Consider the following 24,266-nt stretch of genomic DNA (forward strand, 5'->3'; position numbering starts at 1 on the left):
AATGACTACAAATCCTTTAAGATAAAGTTCTAACTCTTTAGTATTTTATTTATGTATACTTTACCAATTAGTTTACAAGGATACTGCTTGAATTGGAAATCCTACAATATTGCACGAGCTAAAAACAGGGCAAAGAAAACAAAAAGGTTACACTCCACCTGTTCAAACTCTGGCTAACTTCTAATGGTCTCTTGGGACTCCATTCCAGGGAATGTCTTCGCGTCCCCTAGAAACTTTGCTGGTTCCTGGTTGGGACTAGGATTCACCCCCCACACCACAAACCACACACAGCGCAGGACTCTGTCATGGCACTCTGTCACAACTATCTATCAGCCCCATGAGATGATAAATTCCTCCAGTATAGTCGCTAAATTTCAGTTATTCTTTGTATTTCCTAGTATAGTGACAGATACATATAATATTTGCTCAATAAATGTCTGCTAAATGAATGAAAGTACCAAGAGAAAAGATGATGTTACTAGAAATTAGCAACCAGAGAAGTAACGACTGGAGACTAGCACAATATGATTAACTCTCTCCTGTAGACCTCTCTCATATTCTACTTGATATCACTAGGAATACTTACTGCGATCTCTGTGCCATAAGCAACTCATTTTTTGCAAATTCAAAGTCTTTTGGACCCTCGTTTGTAAGAGTATCTCCACCAGATGGTCTTTTTCCTTTCTGGACTTCTACAGGATGATTAAATCTAAAATAATGATCTCCACCAAGAATCACCCGATCACCCTAAAGCACACAAAAAATTTACTTGCTTGAGGTGAGTCTGAATCAAAAACTTAACATGAGACAAATAATTAAGTTCAGCAATTCCATACAGTCTAAGATTAGTACTAATAAACATAAAAATCATAGCAACTAACATTTGTTACTTTCTATAGGCCAATCACTGTGTTAAATACCTTTCATATATGTGATCTCATTTATGTCTCACAACAACCCACTGAGATACTACTATTATCTCAATATTAGGAATGAGAGAGCTGAAGAGCACAGAACTTAATAATCATAATTAGCATTCACTGAGCTTACAATTTGCAGACATTGTTTTAAGAACTATAGACTAAGTATTTCATTTAATCCTCCCCTGCCCCTGAAAGATAGGATATATATGAAGTGACCAACTATCTTGGTTTGCCTGCAACAGACTGGTTTATGCCTGTTCCCCTGATGCAATTTTTTTTTAAAGTTTTATTTATTTAAGTAATCTCTACACTCAATGTGAGGCTGGAACTCAGAATCCCAAGATCAAGAGTGACATGCTCTTCCAACTGAGCCAGCCAGGAGCCCTTCTCCCGATGTATTATTAAAAATGCTCTCGGGGAATCCCTGGGTGGTGCAGCGGTTTGGCCCCTGCCTTTGGCCCAGGGCGCGATCCTGGAGACCCGGGATCGAATCCCACATCGGGCTCCCGGTGCATGGAGCCTGCTTCTCCCTCTGCCTATGTCTCTGCCTCTCTCTCTCTCTCTGTGACTATCATAAATAAAAAAAATAAAAAAAATAAATGCTCTCAAAAGTGTCCTAACTTGGGTGATACATAATCACCCTAATTAAATAACTTTTTCAAAGGTCACATAGCAAATAATCAGGGCTTATTTCCAAAGCTCTGCTCTTTACTGGACACATAATGGTGCTGTCAGTGGTCAGCTCTTCAGGTACTAGTTTATAGTGATACAACTTTTTGCACAAGTGAAGGCAATTAATGAGATAGAAAAGAGAATTTTTTTTTTAATTTTTATTTATTTATGATAGTCAGAGAGAGAGAGAGGCAGAGACACAGGCAGAGGGAGAAGCAGGCTCCATGCACCGGGAGCCCGACGTGGGATTCGATCCTGGGTCTCCAGGATCGCGCCCTGGGCCAAAGGCAGGCGCCAAACCGCTGCGCCACCCAGGGATCCCGAAAAGAGAATTTTATTTTTTTTTATTTTTTTTTTTTAATTATTTATTTATTTATGATAGTCACAGAGAGAGAGAGAGAGAGGCAGAGACACAGGCAGAGGGAGAAGCAGGCTCCATGCACCGGGAGCCCGATGTGGGATTCGATCCCGGGTCTCCAGAATCGCGCCCTGGGCCAAAGGCAGGCGCCAAACCGCTGCGCCACCCAGGGATCCCCCGAAAAGAGAATTTTAAAACTGGAAAGTTCTTAATTTAGTTCACTACCTTACCTTACAGAAGAGAAAACTGGGACTCACGTAAATTAAACAATTTGTCCAGAGTCAAAGAATTTGTTAAATTTTAGCACAGGCTAACTTACATGATGTAATACTGTGGATTCCAAAATATGTTTTCCATTTATATATGTCTTTGCTTCTCCAATTGGGATGATACTCACTATCCCATCAAAATTTTTTATGGTACTGTTAAGATAAGAAGTACATTGTTAAATTATAAGACAGACAAAAAAGAAAAAGACAATACAAGATAATCCTGCTTAGGTTATTCCTTTGGTGTTAAGATTCACATCAATTTGTGACAAAAATAACTTGAAATTCTTTTATTTTCCTCCAACTACTTTTTGTAGTTCTGGTGAAAAAAGCCTGGCCTCTGTAGCAATTCCATCCATCAGTGGTGGGAAGAATTTTCATTGTATGTATTTTAATTATAACTACTTAAAAAAATACCAACCCTCCCCCCAAAAACAAAATAAAATGACATAAATTCAAGGAAAAAACACTGTGCTACAATAAAACAAAGAGCCTTGATCCATCATAAAGGCACCAAAACAGAGAAAAGATAAGCCACATACTGAAAAAAAGATACTTGCAACACATAAAACAAAAGTTTGGCAATCAGAATATATAAAGAACTCTTAAAAATTATTAAGAAAAAAGACAACAATCCAACTAAAACATGGACAAAAAACATAAACAGGCAAGTCACAGAAGAGCAAACTAAAATAACCAATAGGGGATCCCTGGGTGGCTCAGCGGTTTAGCGCCTGCCTTTGGCCCAGGGTCCTACATGGGGCTCCCCTGTACCTGCTGACTGTGGTCCTCACGTGGTCCTCACCCAGACCTGGTGACTGGTATGTGAGGAGTCTGCTCCAGATTCCCCCTCTCCCTCCACCCCTCCCCACTGCACCCTCTCTTCAAATAAATCTTCTGAAAATTAAAAAAAAATTTCCTGGAGTCCCGGGATCAAGTACCACATCAGGCTCCCGGCTTGGAACCTGCTTCTCCCTCTGCCTGTGTCTCTGCCTCTCTCTCTCTCTCTCTCTATCATAAATAAATAATAAATAATAAATAAATCTTCAAAACAATAAATAAAAAATAAAATAAAATAACCAAAAAATACATAAAGAGATTATTAGTCAAAGAAATGCAGAATGAATCCACAATGAGATACTATATCATGTCTACTTGATTGGCATAAATTAAAGTCTGACAGTACCAAGTGTTGACAAGGATGTGGAGTAATAGGGTACCTTAATGCCAACAGAAGTAAAAACTGATAATCATTTTGGAAAACAATTTGAAATTACCTAGTGAAGCTGAATAAGAACACACCCTACCACTTAATAGCTTAAGTATTTTTATACACAATTTAAGAGTGTTTCCCAAACCTTAAAAATTCTTATTTTTATAGCATAATTAGAAAACCATGTTTATATAGCAGATTGGGGTAAATAGAAAGGCTGCTCAGAGTGACACAGGACTAGTCTGGTAGGTCAGGCCCCCAAGGTTTCTACTGGCTACCCTTTAAGTGCTCATATCTCAGTTAATCATCTGGGAAACTCACTCTAGAGAAACTCTTCACATTTATACCAAGAGACATGTATAAGAATATACATAGTAATATTGTGGTAGCAAAAAATCATAAGCAATCCAAATGTCTACCAACAAGAGACAGATTGTAATAATATAAAAGGTAGATAAATGCACACAATAAGATACTTCACAGCAGTAAAAATAAAAGAACATCAGAATGAATGAATCTTGAAAACACAACGTGGAGCCAAAATAATCTGCATATACTATCCTCCCAACAATATGTATTCAATTCACATGAACAAAAGTCAAATGATACAAAAAATTTTAAATTTGTCAATCCAACCAAAACTCCTGTCATATAAGATGGATAGAAGTTTAATTTCATGCCAATGACTACAATTCCAAAAAAAGAAATGATCCCTCAACCAACAGATCACATACACCAAAAGAGAAATAGCGTTACATTGTAACTCATATTGAGAGCAATTAATCTATTTTCCTTATAAAACACTCAAAACATCTTTTTCCTGGCTAAAGATGCATTTGAAGAATTATAGCAAAGAATCAGTATAAATGAATGCTTCACGTGAAGGAAAAAATACATATCAAGATACAGAAACCTGCTAAAAAATGAACAGAAGCCTTTTTATTTTTAGAATAACATACCAATGATCATCAGCAATCAGCACTCCAGATAACTGAATATCATGGCTTGAGTTTGGTTTATACTTTCCGACTGTTGTCATTCCTTCTTTTATCATATATAATAGCATCTCTGACAGCTGAGGATCTTCATTGAGATTGACAAGGTTTGGCAAATGATTGTCCATTTGAAATGTAATTCCTGCTTTCTAGTGGAAGTCAGAAAATAATACCTGGCAATAATATCTGGTTTCGTTAACCTTAACAAAAGCATCAAATTATTAAATTCACCTAAAATAAATCATCTATGTTAAACATTAAAATCACTGTATATGAAGTATCAATAAAGGTTTCTTAGAATCTCTCTTTCATGATTTCCCTATGACTATTATCATCATACTTCTTAGACTTTTAGAGTTATGTTAACCTTTCTTTGACCCTCACCATCCTGAGCCCTCTATGCATCAGTCACCCTCAAACTGTGCCTTTTCTTATCAAATGATTTGCTTTAGAATGGATCGATTCTTGGATGCCTGGGTGACTCAGCGGTTGAGCGCCTGCCTTTGACCCACGGTGTCATCTTGGAGACCTGGGATCGAGTCCTACATCAGGCTCCCTACATGGAGCCTGCTTCTCCCTCTGCCTGTGTCTCTGCCTCTCTCTGTGTCTCTCATGAATAAATAAATAAAACCTTAAAAAAAAATAGAATGGATCAATCCCTTTTGTTGCATCTTTGCTGCCCTCACCTTAGCTCAGACTCTTATTACCTCATACTTGAACCACTGCAGCAGCTGCCTGACTGCCCTGTCAACAATTTCTCCTGTTTTCAATTAATTCTCCTGAAAGGGTATTCTCAAAATGTCAACTCTCTGGTCAAACATTTTCAATCACTTCCCACTTCCTATAAGATAAAACTCTAATTACTTAGCCTGAAAATCAATGATATAACCATAACATATCCTGCCAATTTTATCTCATGACCATTTACAAACTGCTACTTCAATAAAACTGATCCACACACCTTCTGAGCACACCTTAAGCTTTTGCACCTTTACTCTCATACAATTTTCCTTTCCTAGAATGCACTCTTCCTTTTTCCTATCAAAATCTTACCCAGGCTTCAAAGTCAAATATTCAAAACTCAAATCTCACTTCTTCTGTGAAGCTGGACTCACCACTCCCAAGGAATAATCCCCCTTTCCTTTCAATTCTTATGGTACTTTGCCTACCAATCATTTGAAATATTTCCTTTACTGTCAATACCTTTGCCCTTGACCTGTGCTCTCCAATCTTCTTTAGAACCTCATTCCATTAAGGAGTTTTGATTCCTATAAAAAAAAGTTCAAGTCTCTTCCATCCTTTAAAGAGACAAAACCAAAATGAACAAAACTAAACTTCCCCACAATCTCACACCCCCTTTCTCCGCCTTCTTCACTTCTCACTCCTTACTTAGTCATTCCTCAACTGTCATCTGGCTTCTTTCACCACTGCCATGACTTCATAATTTTACGATGCAATGCACACATTTCAGAAACCTGGGCATCATTCTTGACTTTTCCATTTCTTTCAACACACCCATCCAAAAACACCCTCTGAGTCTATCAATTTTACTCCTTCCTATCTCTTGAATCCAACCTCTCCACTAACCATTCCATCACTGCTTGACTCAAGCTCTCACCATCTCTTGCTTTCACCATGGCAACAGCCTCCTAAATGAATAATCTTCCCATCATCAGTCTTTCCTCCCTCAAATCCACCATTGCCAGAAGAATCTACTTAAAACACAAGTCTTTTCCTGTCACTTCCTTTCCACGTAATACACTTCAGGGGCTCCTAATCACCTAAATTCAAGTTCCTCACTACTTCATGATCTGAATGTTGCATCTCTCTCTCTGGTCCAATCTCTGCCCCCACCATCAATACACAAGTTCTGAATTTTGTGGACTGTGTTGTCCAAACTGTGTTGTCCTTCCATGCTTTTGAATACAGGATTTCTTGCTTAGAAATCTTGACTTTGGGAGCCTAACAAAATCTTGCTTACTCATCCCTTTCTCTTTGAAGTCCTCCTTAATAACCACCCTCATCAAAGTTAATTACTCCCCCCTACTCTTGCTTCTCTTCCTTTTACACGCTTTTCTATGCATTAGGTTGAATCATAGGACACTCCCAGTGTTCAGCCATTTCTTACCTTAAAAATGGCAGCATCATATGGTTCAAACTAGTCAAGTCATACTACATTTCAGTCATCTATTTACATTTTGTAAACCTCCCTTCAGATTACATGCTCTCTGAAGGCCAAAACTATATTTTATTCACTTTGGCCTTCCCAATGCCTGGCACTACATAAACATTTAATATTTGTTGAACCAAAGTGAATAGAATTAGATGGTTTGTTCATATTTTTAACTTTCCAACATAGTTATGGGCTCTACATAATCACAATCTTGATCTCAATCAACACTTCTTTATACTAATTCTCAGTATCGTTTTGTATAGAGTTAGTTACGATGAGTATTTGAGAAATTAGGTTTACATATTTACCGTCATCTTTATTTAATTTTCGTATCAGTTTAGAGAGTTGAAGTGATACCTGTAACTCCTTTGTTTCTTGAAGTTTTCTTCTTTCAGCTTGTTCAAGTTTTTCTTTCCATGCTCTTTCCAAAGACAAACAAAATTAGAGTTAAAAACATCAAGATGCATAAGCCTGAGACTCAAAAGACAATCAAGAAGGAAGGGAACCACTTAGGAATATTTGAAATATGATAGTTTGAGGACATACTGCTCTATTCATACAGAAAGTAGGAAAACAGAGCCACAGATACCTCATGTCCTCCCTCTCCACCAACTCCAACCCCACCTGTCCAATGATTCCAGGCAACACACTGACATCTAAGATATTGACTATATTCCACCTTTGCATTTCTGTCATGTCTCTCTCTTGCTGATGCAGTTTCATTCTTAAGGATGTTATTTCTTGCCGGCACAGCCTATATCGTTCGGGGTCAATATTTCGATTATTTCTTTGAGCAGCTTTTAGCTTTTCAATTTCTGCTTTCAATTCTAAATATTTGTAAAAAAAAAAAAAAAAAAAAAAAAAAAAAACATGATTAATAACATATGATATACATAATAATTACCACACTAGGCATAATCCTCCAATCTTATTTGGAGTTTTAAATATTACTAAACAAAACAGAGTATTTGCAGAAATCAGTTTTAGTTTATTTACATTACCTATAATTTCTACTTGGCCTTAATCTGAAAAAGTGCTCCCCATCTTAATGAATTCCCCCCCATAAGTAGAATGGCCATATAATGTACTGTCCAAAGTGGACACTTTTGAGAAGCACGATTATTTACACCAAGACATAAACCAGGATTGTCCCATGGGAAACCTTACTCATAAAGACATGTTGGATAAAAAAATCAAAGATTTTTCAAGCTGGAGTTCAGAATACTTATTTTTTTTAATCTTTTTTTTTAAGATTTTATTTATTTATTCATGATAGGCAGAGAGAGAGAGAGAGAGAGAAAGAGAGAGGCTGAGACACAGGCAGAAGGAGAAGCAGGCTCCATGCAGGGAGCCCAATATGGGACTCGATCCTGGATCTCCAGGATCACACCCTGGGCCGAAGGTGGCACTAAACCTACTGGGCCACGGGGCTGACCCAGAATACTTATTTTTAATGAAAATAACCCTATTATGAAAAAGGAGTGAATCCAAAGGGGAGAAGATTGACCATGATACAGCAATCTCGTTCTTCTCGGGCCTGCTCCACTGGCATAACCATTCACTCTCTGCAGCTCAAAAGGGCCAGAGGACAAAAGACTATGAAAAGGTGGTAGTTCCACATAAGCAAAGAGAAAACTGACAAACTAAGATTCTTTGCAGGCACTCAAGTCCATCCTAAGCAGGTGATTCCCAAGAGATACACAGAAAGTAATATTGAGCATAAATGAAGTTAGGCCTATGCTACAAACTCAAGCCTTCAGATCACAATCCTTTACATCAATGAACTAAGCAAGAGTAGAACTGATAAAGAGAATGACAATAGAAGAAAGGTCATAAGAGGAAAAGTAATAAATCATAGTATTTTTATTCTCCTGCACACACCTATGGCTCAGTCTGTAAGATTCTGTTTCTATGCTTGCTATTTCCCCTTCACCCACTCTCTAGTTTCTCTGCTCTTTTTCTGTTTTCCCCTTATTAATTCTCTTTTCCATTGTCCTTCCATCTCTCTTCCACCATCACTGTAGAATATTGACTATAATCTATTATAAATATATGTGAGAAAAGTATCTTTAATTTTCTTAAATTGCATATTTTCATAATTGAAATTAGTATTTGAGATTTAATTGTTAGAAAACAACTTTTAAATGTTTAGAAAAATCTTCACCTCTAATTAACTTAGCATTCATATCTTCATTTACTTTGGCAATATTGACTATCATACGAGCTTGGCTGGCATATCTAAGTGTGTTTAATGTTTCTTCAATGTTGCTGGCAGCGGGACTGATTGTAGCGATCATTGCAGTTTTTGAATTTCCACCCAGACTTTCTTTTAACAGCCTTCAAGGAAAATAAGTTATAATTAAGCCTTGTTTCTACAACAACCTAATAGCAGTAATTATGTACAAAGCACAAAACAAACTAATAGGGTTTCTAATATAGTATTATACTCTTCACTCACATACCATTCAGGACTTTTTTTTTTTTAAAGTAAGCTCTACACCCAATGTGGGGCTTGAATTCATGACCCTGAGATTGGGAGCCAGCCATGAGCCTCACCATTCAGAACTTTTTTGGTATATGTAGTTATTTTTAGATCTCATGAACATTTTGTTTTCTCCTATACTTTTTATATTGTTTTATGAAAGTTACTGATGCAAAGATTTAAAATGTGGTTCACCATCAAATATTAGTAAGATCCCTCTCACCACTCCTCAGACTAGACTGTGAGCTACTTCAGGAAAGAAACTATGAATGTTAGTTATCTCTGTATTTCCAGTGCTATCACAACCTTTAGAAATAAGTGCTCAATAAATATTAAACATGATGAATGAACACATAAGCAAAAATTTTGTTTTCTACTATATGCAAAAGCTTTCATTTATAGGAAAAAATATAGCATGAGACTAAAACAACTATCTTTAATGCAGAATGAATTTCACTATTCTTAGCTTTCAAAAAGCACACAAAAAATTAATTTTCCCTTAAATGTTTTGAAGTGAGAACTATATTTTCATAAACCAATTATAAAGAAACATTGCTGTCGGGGGCCTGGGTGGCTCAGTTGCTTAACTGTCTGACTCTTGATTTTAGCTCAGGTATGACTCAAAATCATACATGAGATCAAGCTCCACATCGGGGCTGTCAAGTGGAGATGCAGCCCTTATCAAAGTTATATATTAACACTTATCACAATTGGATATTGAACCTATACAGATGTAATTTGAATATAATGTATCTGATTAATGAAAACATACTCATCAACGAAAACACTTATTAAACACTTAAATGCTAGTCAGTGGGTGCCAAACAAACAAAATGATTTCACTTTACACACATAGCAACATGTTTGGTAGTATCATATATGTTCAGACATTAAACCCTAAAAACGTAGTATTAGTACGAATTTCTTACAGTGATAGCATATACTATGTACTAAGAGTTTTATATTAATTAATCTTCACTATAACCCTAAAAGATAGGTATTGTTATTATCTTCCTTTTTCAGATGAGGAAACAGACCTTAGAATTAAATGATTTGCCTGAAGTTGCAGAGCTTATAAGATACAGAGCCAAGATTCAGATCCACATAGTTTGGCTCTAGAATTCACACTGCTAAACCACTTCTTCTCTGCCCAAGGTTATATGAAGTCAGTCTATTGTTCTTTTCCCCACAGTACTCACTGTATTTTAAATACAATTATTTGTATTTCAAAAGATACTTGCCATGTAAGAACAGATTCACGGTAAGGAATAAAAACTCTCTTTCCGTTTGCTTGTTCAGAAAGTGCAGATATAACCTTTCCCAATGTGAGCAAGGACTTGTTAATACTCACACCTTCCTGTATACAAGATAAAAACAACTAATTTAAAATAACTGCTCAGCAGTATACTTATTTCACAAAATATATTCCTTCCCTCAAATAATTACTAAGTAAATATTTTCTTCCATAAACTACCAACTTTCTTACAACTTAAAATTTATTAATTTTCTTTGAAAAGTAAACATAACCAAAAAAGTAAAGATCTTTCTTTAAACCACAGCAATGCAGTCTATAAACTGCAGATAAAGATAGTATTTGTTTTTGTTTGTTTTTGTTGTTGTTAAATACATTTAGTCTGCAACCTCCTAAAAATAATGCCCTGAATAAGTTTTATTAAAATGAAAAAAAGCTTCACATTTTTTTAAAGTATATATATATTTTTTTTAATTTATTCATGAGAGACACACAGAGAGAGGCAGAGACACAGGCAGAAGGAGAAGCAGGCTCCACGCAGGGGAACCTGATGTGGGACTCAATTCCAGGACCCTGGGATGACGACCTGAGCCAAAGGCAGACGTTCAACCACTGAGCCACCCAAGTGCCCCTAAAGTATCTATTTTTTTAAGTAATCTCTGTACCCAGCATGGGTTCAAGCTCACAACCTCGAGATGAAGAATCACATGCTCCACTGACTGAGCCAGCCCAGTGCCCCAGAAAAGCCTCATATTTACCTTCAGTCGATCTCCACTAGTTTGAGCCGTGGAGCAGCGCTCACTACCCGCCAGATCTATCAGGTTTATTCGGCTCGTTATTCTGTGATCATGTTCTTCCCCATCAACAGATTCTGTCTGTAGCAAAATAATATTAAAATAATATGTCATAAGTTCCTCCATGACTTATCAACGTAAGTCTTGAAAGGGAAAATTATACAAGATTTCAAACTGCTCATTTATTTTTGAAACTATCCCTTTACGAATGTGTGATAATTTATGATTTACAATAAATATCCAAGAATACATAGAGCAATGCTTGCATTATGCCAAAATAAATCAATCTAAAGAGATAAAAACTTACAACTACCCAATTATATTAAGGAAATAACCATAAATAGAGCAAACGCTTAATGTACAAAGGTATTATTTATCCCAGAATTAAAGGAGCAAGGTATTTAAAAGTAACATAAACGTCCAACAGTGAAGGAACTGGAATAGTCAATGGAATGTTACACAGCTATGAAAAATGATAATTGGCAAAGAATTTTTTTTAAGATTTCATTTATTTATTTATTTTAAAGATCTTATTTATTTATTCATGAGAGACAGAGAGAGAGAGGCAGAGACATAGTCAGAGGGAGAAGCAGGCTCCCCACAGGGAGCCTGTTGCAGGACTTGATCCCAAGATTCAGGATCACGATCTGAGCCAAAGGCAGAGGCTCAACCACTGAGCCACCCAGGTGCCCCTTGGCAAAGAATTTTAGTAGCATAAAATTACTGCAGATTTTGTAAATTGGTTTAAGTATGATTGTAAAACAACTAAAATATATCAAAATATTTAGAGAGGCTTTATTTGAAGAATGGAAACTATGGCTGAATTTTTTAAAATCTTTGACTTTCTGATGTTTTTCCAAATACTACACAATTACCATATATTGATAACATATTATCATACATTAGTATGTTATATTAATATCAATGATATCATAAATAATCATATATTATTGGTTTTTCAAACAGTAAGAAAAAAGCTACTGCCATATATGCCATGAGTCATTCAGCTATTGTGTACACTAAAATCCGATTATGTTATATATTTATTTTACCATACTCCCATTTGATTTAAAGAATAAAATAAGAAAAACATGAAACCTGAATATATTTGCTACCTTACCTAGGAAAATAATCAATAAAAAGAATACCTTGGTCTGGGTCATCACCAGGGTGAAAACTGAATGCGATCGGGAGCTTTTATCATTCATACCAGTAGCAGCAGTCGCTCTTTGTTTATTTCCCAATTCTAGCCAGCTCTTATAAGAAAGAAGAGAGGGAGGTTAAAACTGCAAACTAAAATTTATTGAAACAAATTAAGGAACAACAAAGTTAAGTAAGCACATTTAGCAACATATATGCACTTTATAATCTGTTTATAAAATGAAATTAATAAATGTTTGTCATTTAATAATTTGTATTCTCATTGTCAATTTCATTTCCAGCATGGATAGCTGAATCAGGAAATTACACCTTTAAAACACTATTTCAGTAATGCTAAGCTGCTAATGGTCAATTTTTATTTTTACTTCAGAAGAGTCATTCTTGTTTTGTTTTGTTTTTTAAGATTTTATTTATTTATTTATTTATTTGACAGAGAGAGAGCACAAGCGGGGGAATAGCAGGCAGAGAGAAAAGGAGAAGCAGACTCCCCACTCAGCCAGGAGCCCGATTTGGGGTTCGATTCCCAGGATCCTGGGATCATGACGTGAGCTGAAGGCAGATGCTTTACCAACTGAGACACCCAGGTGCCCCAGAAGAGTAATTCTTTTGACTGAAGTTTAACAAACAAAATCAGCTCATAATGAATTAACTAGATCAATCTTTTACATATGCACATAACAATTAAGGAGAAATATTCTTATGAATATCTTATGATATGATCTTTATATCTAGTAGAAAGAAAATATAATACAATCAATCTTACCTGGATATCAGAGTAAGAATTGACAACATTCCTATTTTTAAAAAGGAAAAAGACAAAATTGTTTTTACTGATAATTACACTCTTATTCTCATAAAATAATAATAATACTTCAATTACATAATTACTCTCTGAAGACCATAATTGAATAATTCATAGATACTATTATACTGACTCACAGAATTGTTCACTATCTCCATTCTTAAAGGGTAGGCAATGTTTTGATTTTATCAAAAAGTGTGGTTTCTACTAATGAAGCAGTTTAGCTCTTATTATTGTAATATTATTGTAGTATTCAAGTCCAAATCATGAGACTAAAACATATACTTGACATATATGTGGAGGTGTGTATGCTGGTATGTATGGGTGTCAACATAATCCCAGATTTACTGAATGGAGCTAAATCCATACCCAATCACTTTCCCTTTCCTGTAAGAAAGCATTTGGAATGTTGAAAGATGAAGTAAATGACTGTTGGCATGTTTTACACTCTCAACCCTAACCTCATCTTAGCACCTTCTCCCCTCTTCAGCTTAGGGTAATAGATTTAAAAAAAAAAAAAAAAGCAGCTGGAGAGAGAAAGCTTAACTTAATGGGGAAAGGGGATAGAAGGATAAAAATCAGATATTTCACACATAGTATAACACTCTATGCCAGGCACTTCACAGGTGCTGTGAAAGATAAAAATAACAAAAAACAAGGATCTAACACTCTAGTTGGAAAGAAAAGGATAAATTAATTTAATAATATTAAGGGTAGAAGGCTAAATAGTTATCCAGTGGTTCAAAGTTGGGGAAGCAAATGAGAACAACATTCATTTTATTCATTACTTCTCTCCTTCAGCTTTTGCTGAGCCAAACACTTACATTGACAGAGCTTCAACATATGGTCCAGAGACAGGATGCTCTCTTACTCTCAGCTAATAGAAGCAAACATTAGCATTATTAAAGACATAAGGAATATTTCATATAAAATTCTTAAACGATTTCATTTATTTGAGAAAGAGGGAATGAGAGAGAGAGAGAAAGAAAGGAAAAGGGGGAGGGGCAGAGGGAAAGGGAGAAACAGACTCCTCTGCTGAGCAGGGAGTCCTATGCAAGTCTTGATCCAGACACTATGGGATCATGACCTGAGCCAAAAGCAGACTCTTAGCCAACTAAGCTACCCAGGCACCCCTAAAATACAGTTTTAAATGATCCTTTTTTCTATATTTGGAGCTTAAGGCAAAGAGACTTGCCTTTACTTGACCCAGAGATAAATATAAAGGTTCTCACAAACACAAATCTGGAAGGTATTTAAGACACTGCTTCCAGTATCACAAATGTTTCTGTTCTCACCATATGCTACAGTTCACTGTTGCATCAAATATATTACTAGTTCTTTATTCTTTTTTTTTTTTTAAAGATTTTATTTATTCATGAGAGAGGCAGAGACACAGGCAGAGGGAGAAGCAGGCTCCATGCAGGGAGCCCGATGTGGGACTCAATCCTGGGACTCCAGGACCATGCCCTGGGCCGAAGGCAGACACTCAACCGCTGAGCCACCCAGGCGTCCCTAGTTCTTTATTCTTAAGACCCACAGTAGCTATTCTCTCTATGCTTTTAAATCTCTCTAAAATACGTTCAGTAAATTTCAGACAGTTAAAATTTTTGTTTTACCTTATATGTTTTAAATTTTGTAACCCAAAATTGAAAACACATTTAAGTCAAAGAAGAAAATGCCAAGTTTAAGATTCTTGATGTTACCAAAGTAAACCACATGACTAAGTCAAGTGACCTCTTTAGATTTTAGTTTCTTGCTCTCCAACATCCTTTTCAAATTAAAAATCTACATTTTTTTAAAAGGATTTTATTTGAGAGAGAGAGAGCGCGCACATGCACGTGTGTACACATGTGAGCTAGTTGGGGGGGGGGGGGGCGGTGGGAGGACAAAAGGAGAATCTCCAGCAGACTCTCAGCTGCCCTGAGCGCAGAGCCTGAAGCAGGGCTCCATCCCACAACCATGAGATCATGACCTGAGTGGAAATCAGGAGTCAGAGGCTTAACCAGCTGAGCCACCCAGGAGCCCCCAAAATTTTACATTCTGATACCAGTTTTTTAAAAAGATTATTTTTGGAACCTTTCTATTTCATAGAAAATACTATCTATAAGATACCAATTTGCTAAAGAATCTAATAAGATACATATTCTATAATAACAATACAACTTTTAAACTTCTGCTGTTTGGCTTTATAGACTTTTAGGGATTTGGTGTTTAAGTGGTCCAACCAAATCTTGGAACAAATATTTTACCTTTAATTTTGATACAATATTTGCTTTAAAAGAGGCTAAATTTAATAACTAATTTCCACTAACAATAATGTTCAGCTTATTTACTACTCATTTGGATTATAGATCCCAAGTATTTGCTAACATATAATAGCAATACCAGTAAAAATGTAAGCCATATAGATCATCTTGAGAACTAATGTAACTATATACATTTATAAAAACAACTTAAAAACAAATCATAAATCGTTTTAATCTTACTGGCTGCTTTCTCTGCCCATTTTCGCCTTTACAAACCAGAAGGTCATGAATTTTTTCATTATATACTTCAAAAAAGCTCATTTCAAGATGGAAGCTGACCTAGTAGGAGAAATAAAAACACAACATGCAAGTTATTTTAAAAACCCTTCCATTTTTTTTGCAAATCGTGTCTGATAAGGTTCTGATACCCAGAATATATAAAGGACGCTTAGAACTCAACAACACAAAGACAAACAACACAATTTAAAAACGGGCAAAGGACTTGAATAGACATTTCTCCAAAAAAGATGAGTTCTACTTACTAAAATCTCTGAAATGTTCAACCCCAGTCACTACCTCAGTCTAGCCCCTTGTCATGCCTTCCTTATACAGTTTATAAGTCCCACAACTGGCCTCTGAATCCAGTTCTACTTCCTTTCAATCCATTCTCCACAGTGCAGCCAGAGCTAACTTTTTTTTTTCTTTAAGAACAAAGATGATCATTTGACTTTCTTGCTTAAAATCCTTCCATAGCCTTCTAGATTCCTGGAAGCAAGGTTCATAAAGTCCTTCACAAGCTGAGTTCTGCCTCCCTCTCTGATTTCATCTCTTGTCACCCTCCACCCTCAAATTCCATGCTAAAGCAAAGTAAACAATTTATAGATTCCCAAAGTCTCCCTACTTTCTTGCTTTCAAAGCTTTGAACATGCTCCTCCCACTGCCTGGCTTGTCCTTCCGCCTCTTCACCAAACTATTAACTACTATGTCTCCTTCAAAAATAAGGTCAGTTGTTCCCTCATCTAAGAAAACCTGGCTCCCTTAACTCTTATTCTCACAGCACACTGTTCTTACTCTATCATACTATTTATTTAGCATTAAATTGGTTGTATTTGGCTATTTACTGGTTCATTTCTCCATTACACTCTCTTAAGTACAGTGACTGGGCCTTTTAATTCCATATTCCCAAATCTTGCACAATATGTCCCCAATTTCCCTTATCATAAGAATCACTAGGGGGAAAGTATGAAAACTATAAATTCCCAGCTATAGCCCAGATCAACTAAATTAGAATCTCCAGAAGAGTTTTGTTTTGTTTCGTTTAGCAAGTATATATATACACACGCACACAATCAATATGAAAAACTGTCCCTGACACATTCCTGGTGATTCTTATGATCAAGCAAATTTGGGGAAAAGCGATCTAATAGGCTGCTTAGCAAACAGTGGATGCCCAGTAAATACCTGCTGAATATATGAATGAATAAGTGAAAAGGGAAACCAGTACAGACATTTCAGGTGCAGTGTAAAAAGTTAGATCTAAGTTAGATCTAGGTTCAGACTCCAGCTTTACTACTCTCTGCTTATGTTGTTCTGAAGTTTATGCCTACTGTCCTTAGTTAAGTCTGTGTACTTGCCTGACTACAAACACACAATAGTACATAACTGACATATTATAAGCCACTATACACACACAAAGCCACTATATACACACAAAAGTAATAAAGCCAGAAAAGCTAGAGAAAGCAGAAGAGACGATCCTTCTATCACTGCCTACCAAGGGGAATTTATTCTGAAATTCTGAATCTCCAACCTCTCCTCCATATCACTGTTCCAAAGGAGAATGATCTAGAACTTAAAACTATGATCTAGAACTTAAAATTATGTCTTCCATAATTTCCTTAGTGGTAAAGACTGATTTTAATTTGGTTTGACCGTTTTCTAGTCTCTCAAGATTTACAAATGAGAACATACCTCTTGGGTTTGTTTTTTGGCTACTTGAGCAAAAATATCTTCACAAAACCTTGGAATTATTCCTGGTTCTTCATTAAGTCCCATCATCCTGGAAAATACATAATGAGTGGCAGGGGTGGGGAAGGACAAAACTAATTAGTGGTTTTTTAATTCTTTTTGGGGAAATGGGTTGGGGAGTGAATGGGAAGGAAGCTAATTAAACAGCATTCATATCTAATAACCTAGGCTCTAAAATCAAATCTTCTTGAGTTCAAATCTAGAGCTCATCACTTATTAGCTCTGTGACTCTAAATAAGATACTTAACCCCAGTAAATCTCAATTTCCTCTTCTACAAAATAGTATAAAAAGACCTATCTAACTCAGAGAATTGTGAGAAAGTATAAGCAGATATATATATATAGATATATATGGATATATATAGATATATATATTATTTAATATATATAATTTATTAGATGACTTAGATTCTCACAATAATGTTTACAAAATAACCTCTCAGGGCTTTGGTTCACAAAAGACATATTACGTACCATAAAATGAGCCAATGACACAAAGTAAACAGTATCTCCTACATGAGCTGAATCAGTCAAGTAACTTGCCCAAGTTTGCAGAACCACTATACAAAATGGAGGAGACTTGAGCCCAGATCTGTGTAGTTTCAAAACTATATTCTTTCTATCAAACCATGCTGTTTCTCACCAAAGATTTTTTTTTTTTTTTTCAAACACACGAGGGTTTATTTACAAGCTTGAGCTTGGGTCCAAGTATACCCGACAAGGCAGAGCAGGGACTTGGACCCCGAGGTGAGTTTCAGCTTAGTTTTTATAGGCTTCACCAAAGATTTAAACATTCTCAATAACTGTACTTGGAATAAAACTTACGTATATGATTTTCCAGAGCCAGTCTGACCATAAGCGAAGAGACAGGTGTTGTAGCCTTCAAAGGCACGTTCTAGGAGTGGTACTGCTAGAGTCTCATAAACTGTTGTCTGACTGGCATAATTTGGATGGCATTCATCAAAAGACCAGAATCCAATATTATAAATAAAATTATAAACTTGTTTCATGTCAGGATGTTCCACAGTTATTTCTTCCCCATTCATGAAGACCACCTGGCATGCTTTTTCAACCATCTCTCTTTACAAAGAAGCACAAAGAAAAATATTAAGTTACTGTAATTATTTTATTATCCCATAGAATATAATGAGAACCTCAAAACTAGTTAAATACAACATTCCTCCAGAGCAAGATAATTCTTTAGTTTTATGTGGAAAATGTAGACCAGCTAACATAATTATAGTGAGTTTCCAAATTTATACTTCCTACAGCTCTAGTGCTACCACTTAAAGAGAAAATGGAATTACAGATCTGTTGTCTGAAAAATTACCCTACTTCTACAGGATTTTCCATCTTTTTCCTTTTTCTCTTGAGCTCTCCCTTCTCCCACCCCACCTGCTATACTCTACCTATACTCTTCAGTTCAATTCTGGAAACTTTTTAATATATTATAAAGAAGTTTTGGAGGTGTGGATCTATATAAACCTGACATGAAATGCAAATATAATTTCAACAAACTAAGTTAAATGTAAGTCTCAATCATAAATCTCTTTTGGCTACTACCTATTGTTACTGTTAACCCAACAGTCCCTCCCTCTGTTACATTAGCTCCCTCAAAATCATGGGTCTTCATCATGTGCGTCCTTCTTCCACCTCAGATTTACGCCTAACTCTTTCACTTACTCTACAACTACAGAAAAACATGATCAGTCCTTGTCTGGCCCCCAATATCCCTTTTGCCCCAAACTCTGTTTTAGATCAGAATTTATCCTGGAAACCACCTGCCTCTTCGATGTGACAAGTGCCCCTCCGCCCCTGCTATTAGCCCAGTTTCCATGGCTTGTCTCATGGGTTTGGACTCAGGCACTCAGTTCCTTACTGAGTTCTCTGCAATGTAGTCATCCATCGTGAGGTTTGCTCCTACCAGCGCTTCTTTCTGTTGCTTTTCATCCTATCACGATCCTTGAGGCCTTTTAGGTTTCCCCACTCTCTCCAGCCAACTCACCCTCAGTTCTCTCACTTATGACTAACCCCACACCTTCTAACAGGCTTTAAAGCACTATATGACTTGTCTTTAACTACTGACCTTTTAGGTTCAAATGAGGGCTTCCTTCCCCTATCGCAGCAGTCAGCATATCCTCTTACATCTTGCTTAGATATATAACAGAGTTAACTACTAATTCTTAAGTCTTTCAGTCACCCCATAAAACATTCAAAAATAACTAGATGCCACATTCACACTTTGTCATGTCCATCTTTCTCAACCCCACCTGTAATCTGTGACTATCTCATCCACAATCACTTTGGAGACAGACTTTACAATTGACATCAAATCTAAAAAATCATTGTTATCTATAATTACTATATAGCAGAGAGGACATTGGGGATGATACTGCACTGGAAGGGGTTTGGGGAGGACCTCCCTGGGGAATAAGTGACCCCACAAGTGTTCTTTTTAAGGGAAACACAGAAGAGCCCACCCTACTTGGCAGATTTGAAAGCAGGCTGCATTAGAAACTTAAGTCATTTCGACTTTTTAAAAGCAGCACATCTAAAGAAATTTACGTTCGCCAATTTGGTGATTCAATTGTTTTAATTTTATACCTAATCATCAAAAATAATCAGGGTTCTACAACTAAACCTAAAAGTTCTCTCTACATACAAATGCCACCGCCAGGCTTGAAGATGCATGAATACAATACACTCACACTTTCCAGAGCCAGTGAGGAATTGGACACATTACATGTCACTAGTTTGGCCTTAGATTTTAAAAGGTGTAACATACCTCTTGCTGAAAGGCCTCACACGTACTGCCACTGTCACTTGACTATTCTCTACTTTTAAGGGGTCTGTCTCTATAGAGGTGTACTGGCCTGTAATTTCTTCTTCAAGAGGGAGTATATTTTCTTGTGACCTTTCCCTTTCATTTGCTAGAACAGAGCTTCTTGGCTTTTTAACTTGGAGGCTAGGCATCCTATTTTTCAGTATTGATGCAGCTGGGCTCGTAAGCTGTGGCGTGCCACACCTTGGTGTCAGTTTGTGCCCTACAATGTATTTTGTAGGTGTTTTTTCTAAGCTTTCAAACTTATTTGAATGTTTCGCCATATCCTTCCCAATACTTCCATGATGTAAAGCTCCTGTTCCTGGCACTTTGGTGTTCAACTTGCTCTGAAGAGGTTTTGTTGCCAAGTGGCCGGATGGGACAACTTTAGTCTGACTCTGGGAATCAGTGGGTGCACTATTTCTTAAGTATTTAAGTGCAACATTTTCACTTGCCCCAGGGAGAGCTTTAGAAAAGGTTTCTTTGTGTTTTTCATCAGCCATCATTTCAATGTCTTTTGGGTCTTTGGCTAAAGGTACAGAAGATGCAACAAAAGAGTTTTTATCTTTATTTACAATTGTTACGTTCGTACTAGCTTCCAGGGAAGCACAATCCTTTTCTGTTGCACTTCCCACATTCTGTGTTGTTTTCCATTTTGCCACACAATCTGTTTGAGCTGTTTTCCATTTTGCCACAGATTCTGTTCGAGCTGTTTTCCACTTTGCCACAGACTCTGTTTTAGCACGACGTTGTAATGTAAGACGTGTTTCTGCAGTTTTTTCAGTCGAGTCTCCCAACTCTCTGCCACACAAGGATGATTCTTTGTTCCTTGTAACTCTTCTCTGAAGTGCCAATCTACCTGTGGGGTTAGGGGTAAGAGGTACATCTCCTGTTTCCTTACAGGCAGAAATAACATAAGTACTATTTATGTCTCTGATTTTACTTGCAGATTTCAATAATGGATCATCATTTTCACATTTTGACATATCTGAATTCAAATGCAGCTTACGTCTGCTACTATGGGTGAGGACATTCAATGGTGAACTCCTTTGGGAAGAAGGTATACCAAGGATATTGCTGTTATTTTTATTATACGTGGTGTATATGGACATCGTGGCAGCAAGTTGTTTTAAAAAAGAATGTTGGTGAAGAACCTAAGCTCTTCTTTAGATGTTCATTTGACTTCCAGGCATATCTTGTGAATCAATTTCCAATTATCTGCTAAACTGTAAGAAAAAAAAAAAAAAAAACAGATTGCAAGACTAAAATAGTCATGAAAAAATATGAGAACCTTCCATGGTGAAAGTAACTTCCCAGAGGAATATGTTAGAATAAACCACAAACTCCTCCTCAGATACTCTTCCCAAGCATTGTCAGACAGATTTCTCCCTCCAAAAAGCTTATAATCATTATGCAACAAATATTTACAGAGTCACCATTATCTCCTGGCCTTCTGATACATACTATGGATTTCAAAGACCCTGTTCCCATTTCCTTAGTGTAGAAGGAATACACAGATAAATACTAGGCCAAAGAGGACAAGTGACTTAAAAGACATAAAAAGTGCATGTCAAAGAAGATATATGAATGGCCAATAAGCACATAAGAAGATGCTCAACATCACTCATCATTAGGGAATGCAAATCAAAACTACAATGAGATACCACATTTCACCCATTAGGATGGCTACTAACAGAAAAACAAGTGTTGGAAAGGACGTAGAGAAATTGGTACCCTGTGCACTACTGGTGGAAATGAAAAAATGGCACAGCTACTGTGGAAAATAGTATGGAAGTTCCTTAAAAACTAAAAATAGAATTACCATACCACCAGAAATTCTACTTCTGGATATCTAACCCAAAAGAATTGAAAGCGGGATCTTGAAGAGACATCTGTGCACCCATGTTCATAGCAGCATTACTCGCGATAGCTAAGACATGGAAGAAACCCAAGCGTCCACACACTGATGAAGGCTTGCCAAAATGTGGTATATACACGCAGTGAAATATCACTCAGCCTCAAATAGAAATTCTACAGTTTGTTACAATCTGGATAAAGCTTGAAGATACAACACTAAGTGAAATAAACCAATCACAAAAAAGACAAATATTGCATGATTCTACTCACATGAGGTAAGTAAGGTAGTTAAGATCATAAAGAAAGAAAGTATGATGGTGGTTGCCAGGGGCTGGGGACAGCGGCATAGAGTTTCAGATTTACAAGATGACAGAGGATTATGGGGATGGATGGTAGCAATGGCTACACAACAGTGTGAATGTCCTTAAGGAAACAGGCTTTAAGACGTATACATAAAAGCGGAGAAGGTGATACATGTCAGGCTTACTTTAACACAATAAGAAAAAGAGGAGGAGGAGGCGGAGGAGGAAGGAGCGGGGCGCACCAGGAATATGCATGTCAGCAAAGATTTTCATTTAAGTACTCCCCGTTTGTGAATTAGGAGAGGGACTAAGAGAAACCCTAGCACCTAAATCAACGGCCGGGGTGAAGCATTTTGATGACACCTGTTGGATGCAGGTTAGATACAGGAACGCCTCAGGGACATGGGTTTCAGACGCGTCACAAAGCAACAGTATTCCCACAGAAATCCCACGGACGGTTAAGTGTGATCATTACTCGCTTCTGTCGAGAAAAATTATGCAAGATTAGACAAGAAGACAGCCTGCCCTCGAGCCTCGAGGCAACAGCACTGGCACGTGCGCCCCGAAGTAAACACGTCAACGGTCTCAGTCCAGCATCAATGGTTTAAAAAAAGAAAAAAAAAAAAAAAAACAGCAGTGACAAGCGAAAAGGCCTCGCTCCCAGGCGGCTCGGCACCAAACCGGAAACCGCGACGTCGACGACGAGTCCTGAATTGTGCACGCGGGCTTCTGGCCTGTACGACGGCGCATGCTCAGACCACCCCTCGGGCTCTGCTACCCAGGAATGACATCACAAGGTAGACTTTTTAAGCAAAAGTCTTTTAAAAGTTCGAAATGGACGACCATTACCCACCCCAACCCCACCCTCTCAAAAAAAAAAAAGAACAAAATCGTTCAGGATACAAGCACCTCCCTTCAAACCTTTCAACGAAACGCACAGAACGTTCCTATTACGGAAACCAATTCAAAGGCAAGACAAGATTCTGGAAATCCTACGGCAGCTAAAAAGTAACGCTTCCTACACAAATACGGGCTTTGGGTTTGTTTGGGCAGTTTCGCCCCCGGCGTTTAAAGGGGCGCGGAAAGAAGAGGAAGGGGGGTGGGGGGTGGGGGGTGGGGGGCGAGAGGGGGGCAGGTCAGTCACACCCAGAAGCACAAGATCCCCGTGGACCGGCTCCCAGAGAGCCACCCCGAGACCTGGGGCGGCGACCGTACCTCTCAGGTGGCCCCCGACGGGGCGAGCCTGCGGCGGGTGACGCTGTGGGCCCAGGGGGGCCCCGCGGAGGCGCCGCCCGCGCGCGACCTCCGGCGACCCCTTCGCCGCCGCCGGGGATTCCGGGCCCGGCGGGGGAACCCGCGCTGAGGCGTCCGCCCGCACGCCCCCACCGCGCCGCTACTTCGCCCCCCCGCTAGGGCCGCCTCCAGCGCGTCTGCCGCCGGCTCCCTCCCGGGCCGCAATTTGAATGGGCGCCCTGCCTCCTGATTGGCTGCTGGACGTCGCGTCGCGGGCCGCGCCCCGGCTTCCTCCCGCCCCCAGGAAGTGCCGGTCGCCGGACCCGCCCCCCGTATCCTTGGCAACAGGCCCCGCCCCCTCGGACGCTGCGACGGCGTGGGGTTTGGGCTCCTTTCAGGCAATCCCGCGCTTGCGCGGGGCTGGATTCTGAGTCGCACCTGGCAGCCCGCTAGGATGGATTTCATTTATTTTAATTGATTTTTTTTAAAAGATGGTATTTATTTATTTGAGAGAGAGAGAGAGAGCACGAGTAGGGTGAGGGGCAGAAGGAGAAGCAGGCTCTCCCGCTGAGCCAGGAGCAGGATGCGGGGGCTCCATCGGGGACCCCGGCATCGTGACGATGCGTGATCATGACGATGCATGACGATGCATGACGATGCATGATCGTCTCCTTCAGACGAGCAT

The 24,266-nt window shown here is 38.1% G+C and overlaps 1 protein-coding gene across 1 annotated transcript in view; it reads right to left on the reverse strand.

The window, feature by feature from the left end:
- KIF14 (kinesin family member 14) overlaps positions 1–23,722 on the reverse strand; it is a 54,040-nt gene extending 30,318 nt beyond the window's left edge. Inside the window, exons 1-16 of the mRNA XM_072831340.1 lie at positions 23,564–23,722; positions 20,154–21,415; positions 18,194–18,448; positions 17,312–17,399; positions 15,581–15,679; positions 13,919–13,971; positions 13,056–13,086; positions 12,280–12,387; positions 11,096–11,212; positions 10,327–10,442; positions 8,768–8,940; positions 7,283–7,430; positions 6,961–7,024; positions 4,395–4,579; positions 2,273–2,375; positions 587–747 (exon numbers count right to left, since the gene is read on the reverse strand). Of these exons, the coding sequence (XP_072687441.1) occupies positions 587–747; positions 2,273–2,375; positions 4,395–4,579; positions 6,961–7,024; positions 7,283–7,430; positions 8,768–8,940; positions 10,327–10,442; positions 11,096–11,212; positions 12,280–12,387; positions 13,056–13,086; positions 13,919–13,971; positions 15,581–15,679; positions 17,312–17,399; positions 18,194–18,448; positions 20,154–21,301 (2,849 nt within the window). The 5' untranslated portion in view covers positions 21,302–21,415; positions 23,564–23,722. The remainder of the gene's footprint in view (positions 1–586; positions 748–2,272; positions 2,376–4,394; positions 4,580–6,960; positions 7,025–7,282; positions 7,431–8,767; positions 8,941–10,326; positions 10,443–11,095; positions 11,213–12,279; positions 12,388–13,055; positions 13,087–13,918; positions 13,972–15,580; positions 15,680–17,311; positions 17,400–18,193; positions 18,449–20,153; positions 21,416–23,563) is intronic.
- Positions 23,723–24,266: the final 544 nt, after the last annotated feature.

This window comes from Canis lupus, chromosome 6, assembly GCF_048164855.1.
Source record: "Canis lupus baileyi chromosome 6, mCanLup2.hap1, whole genome shotgun sequence".
Taxonomy (NCBI): domain Eukaryota; kingdom Metazoa; phylum Chordata; class Mammalia; order Carnivora; family Canidae; genus Canis; species Canis lupus.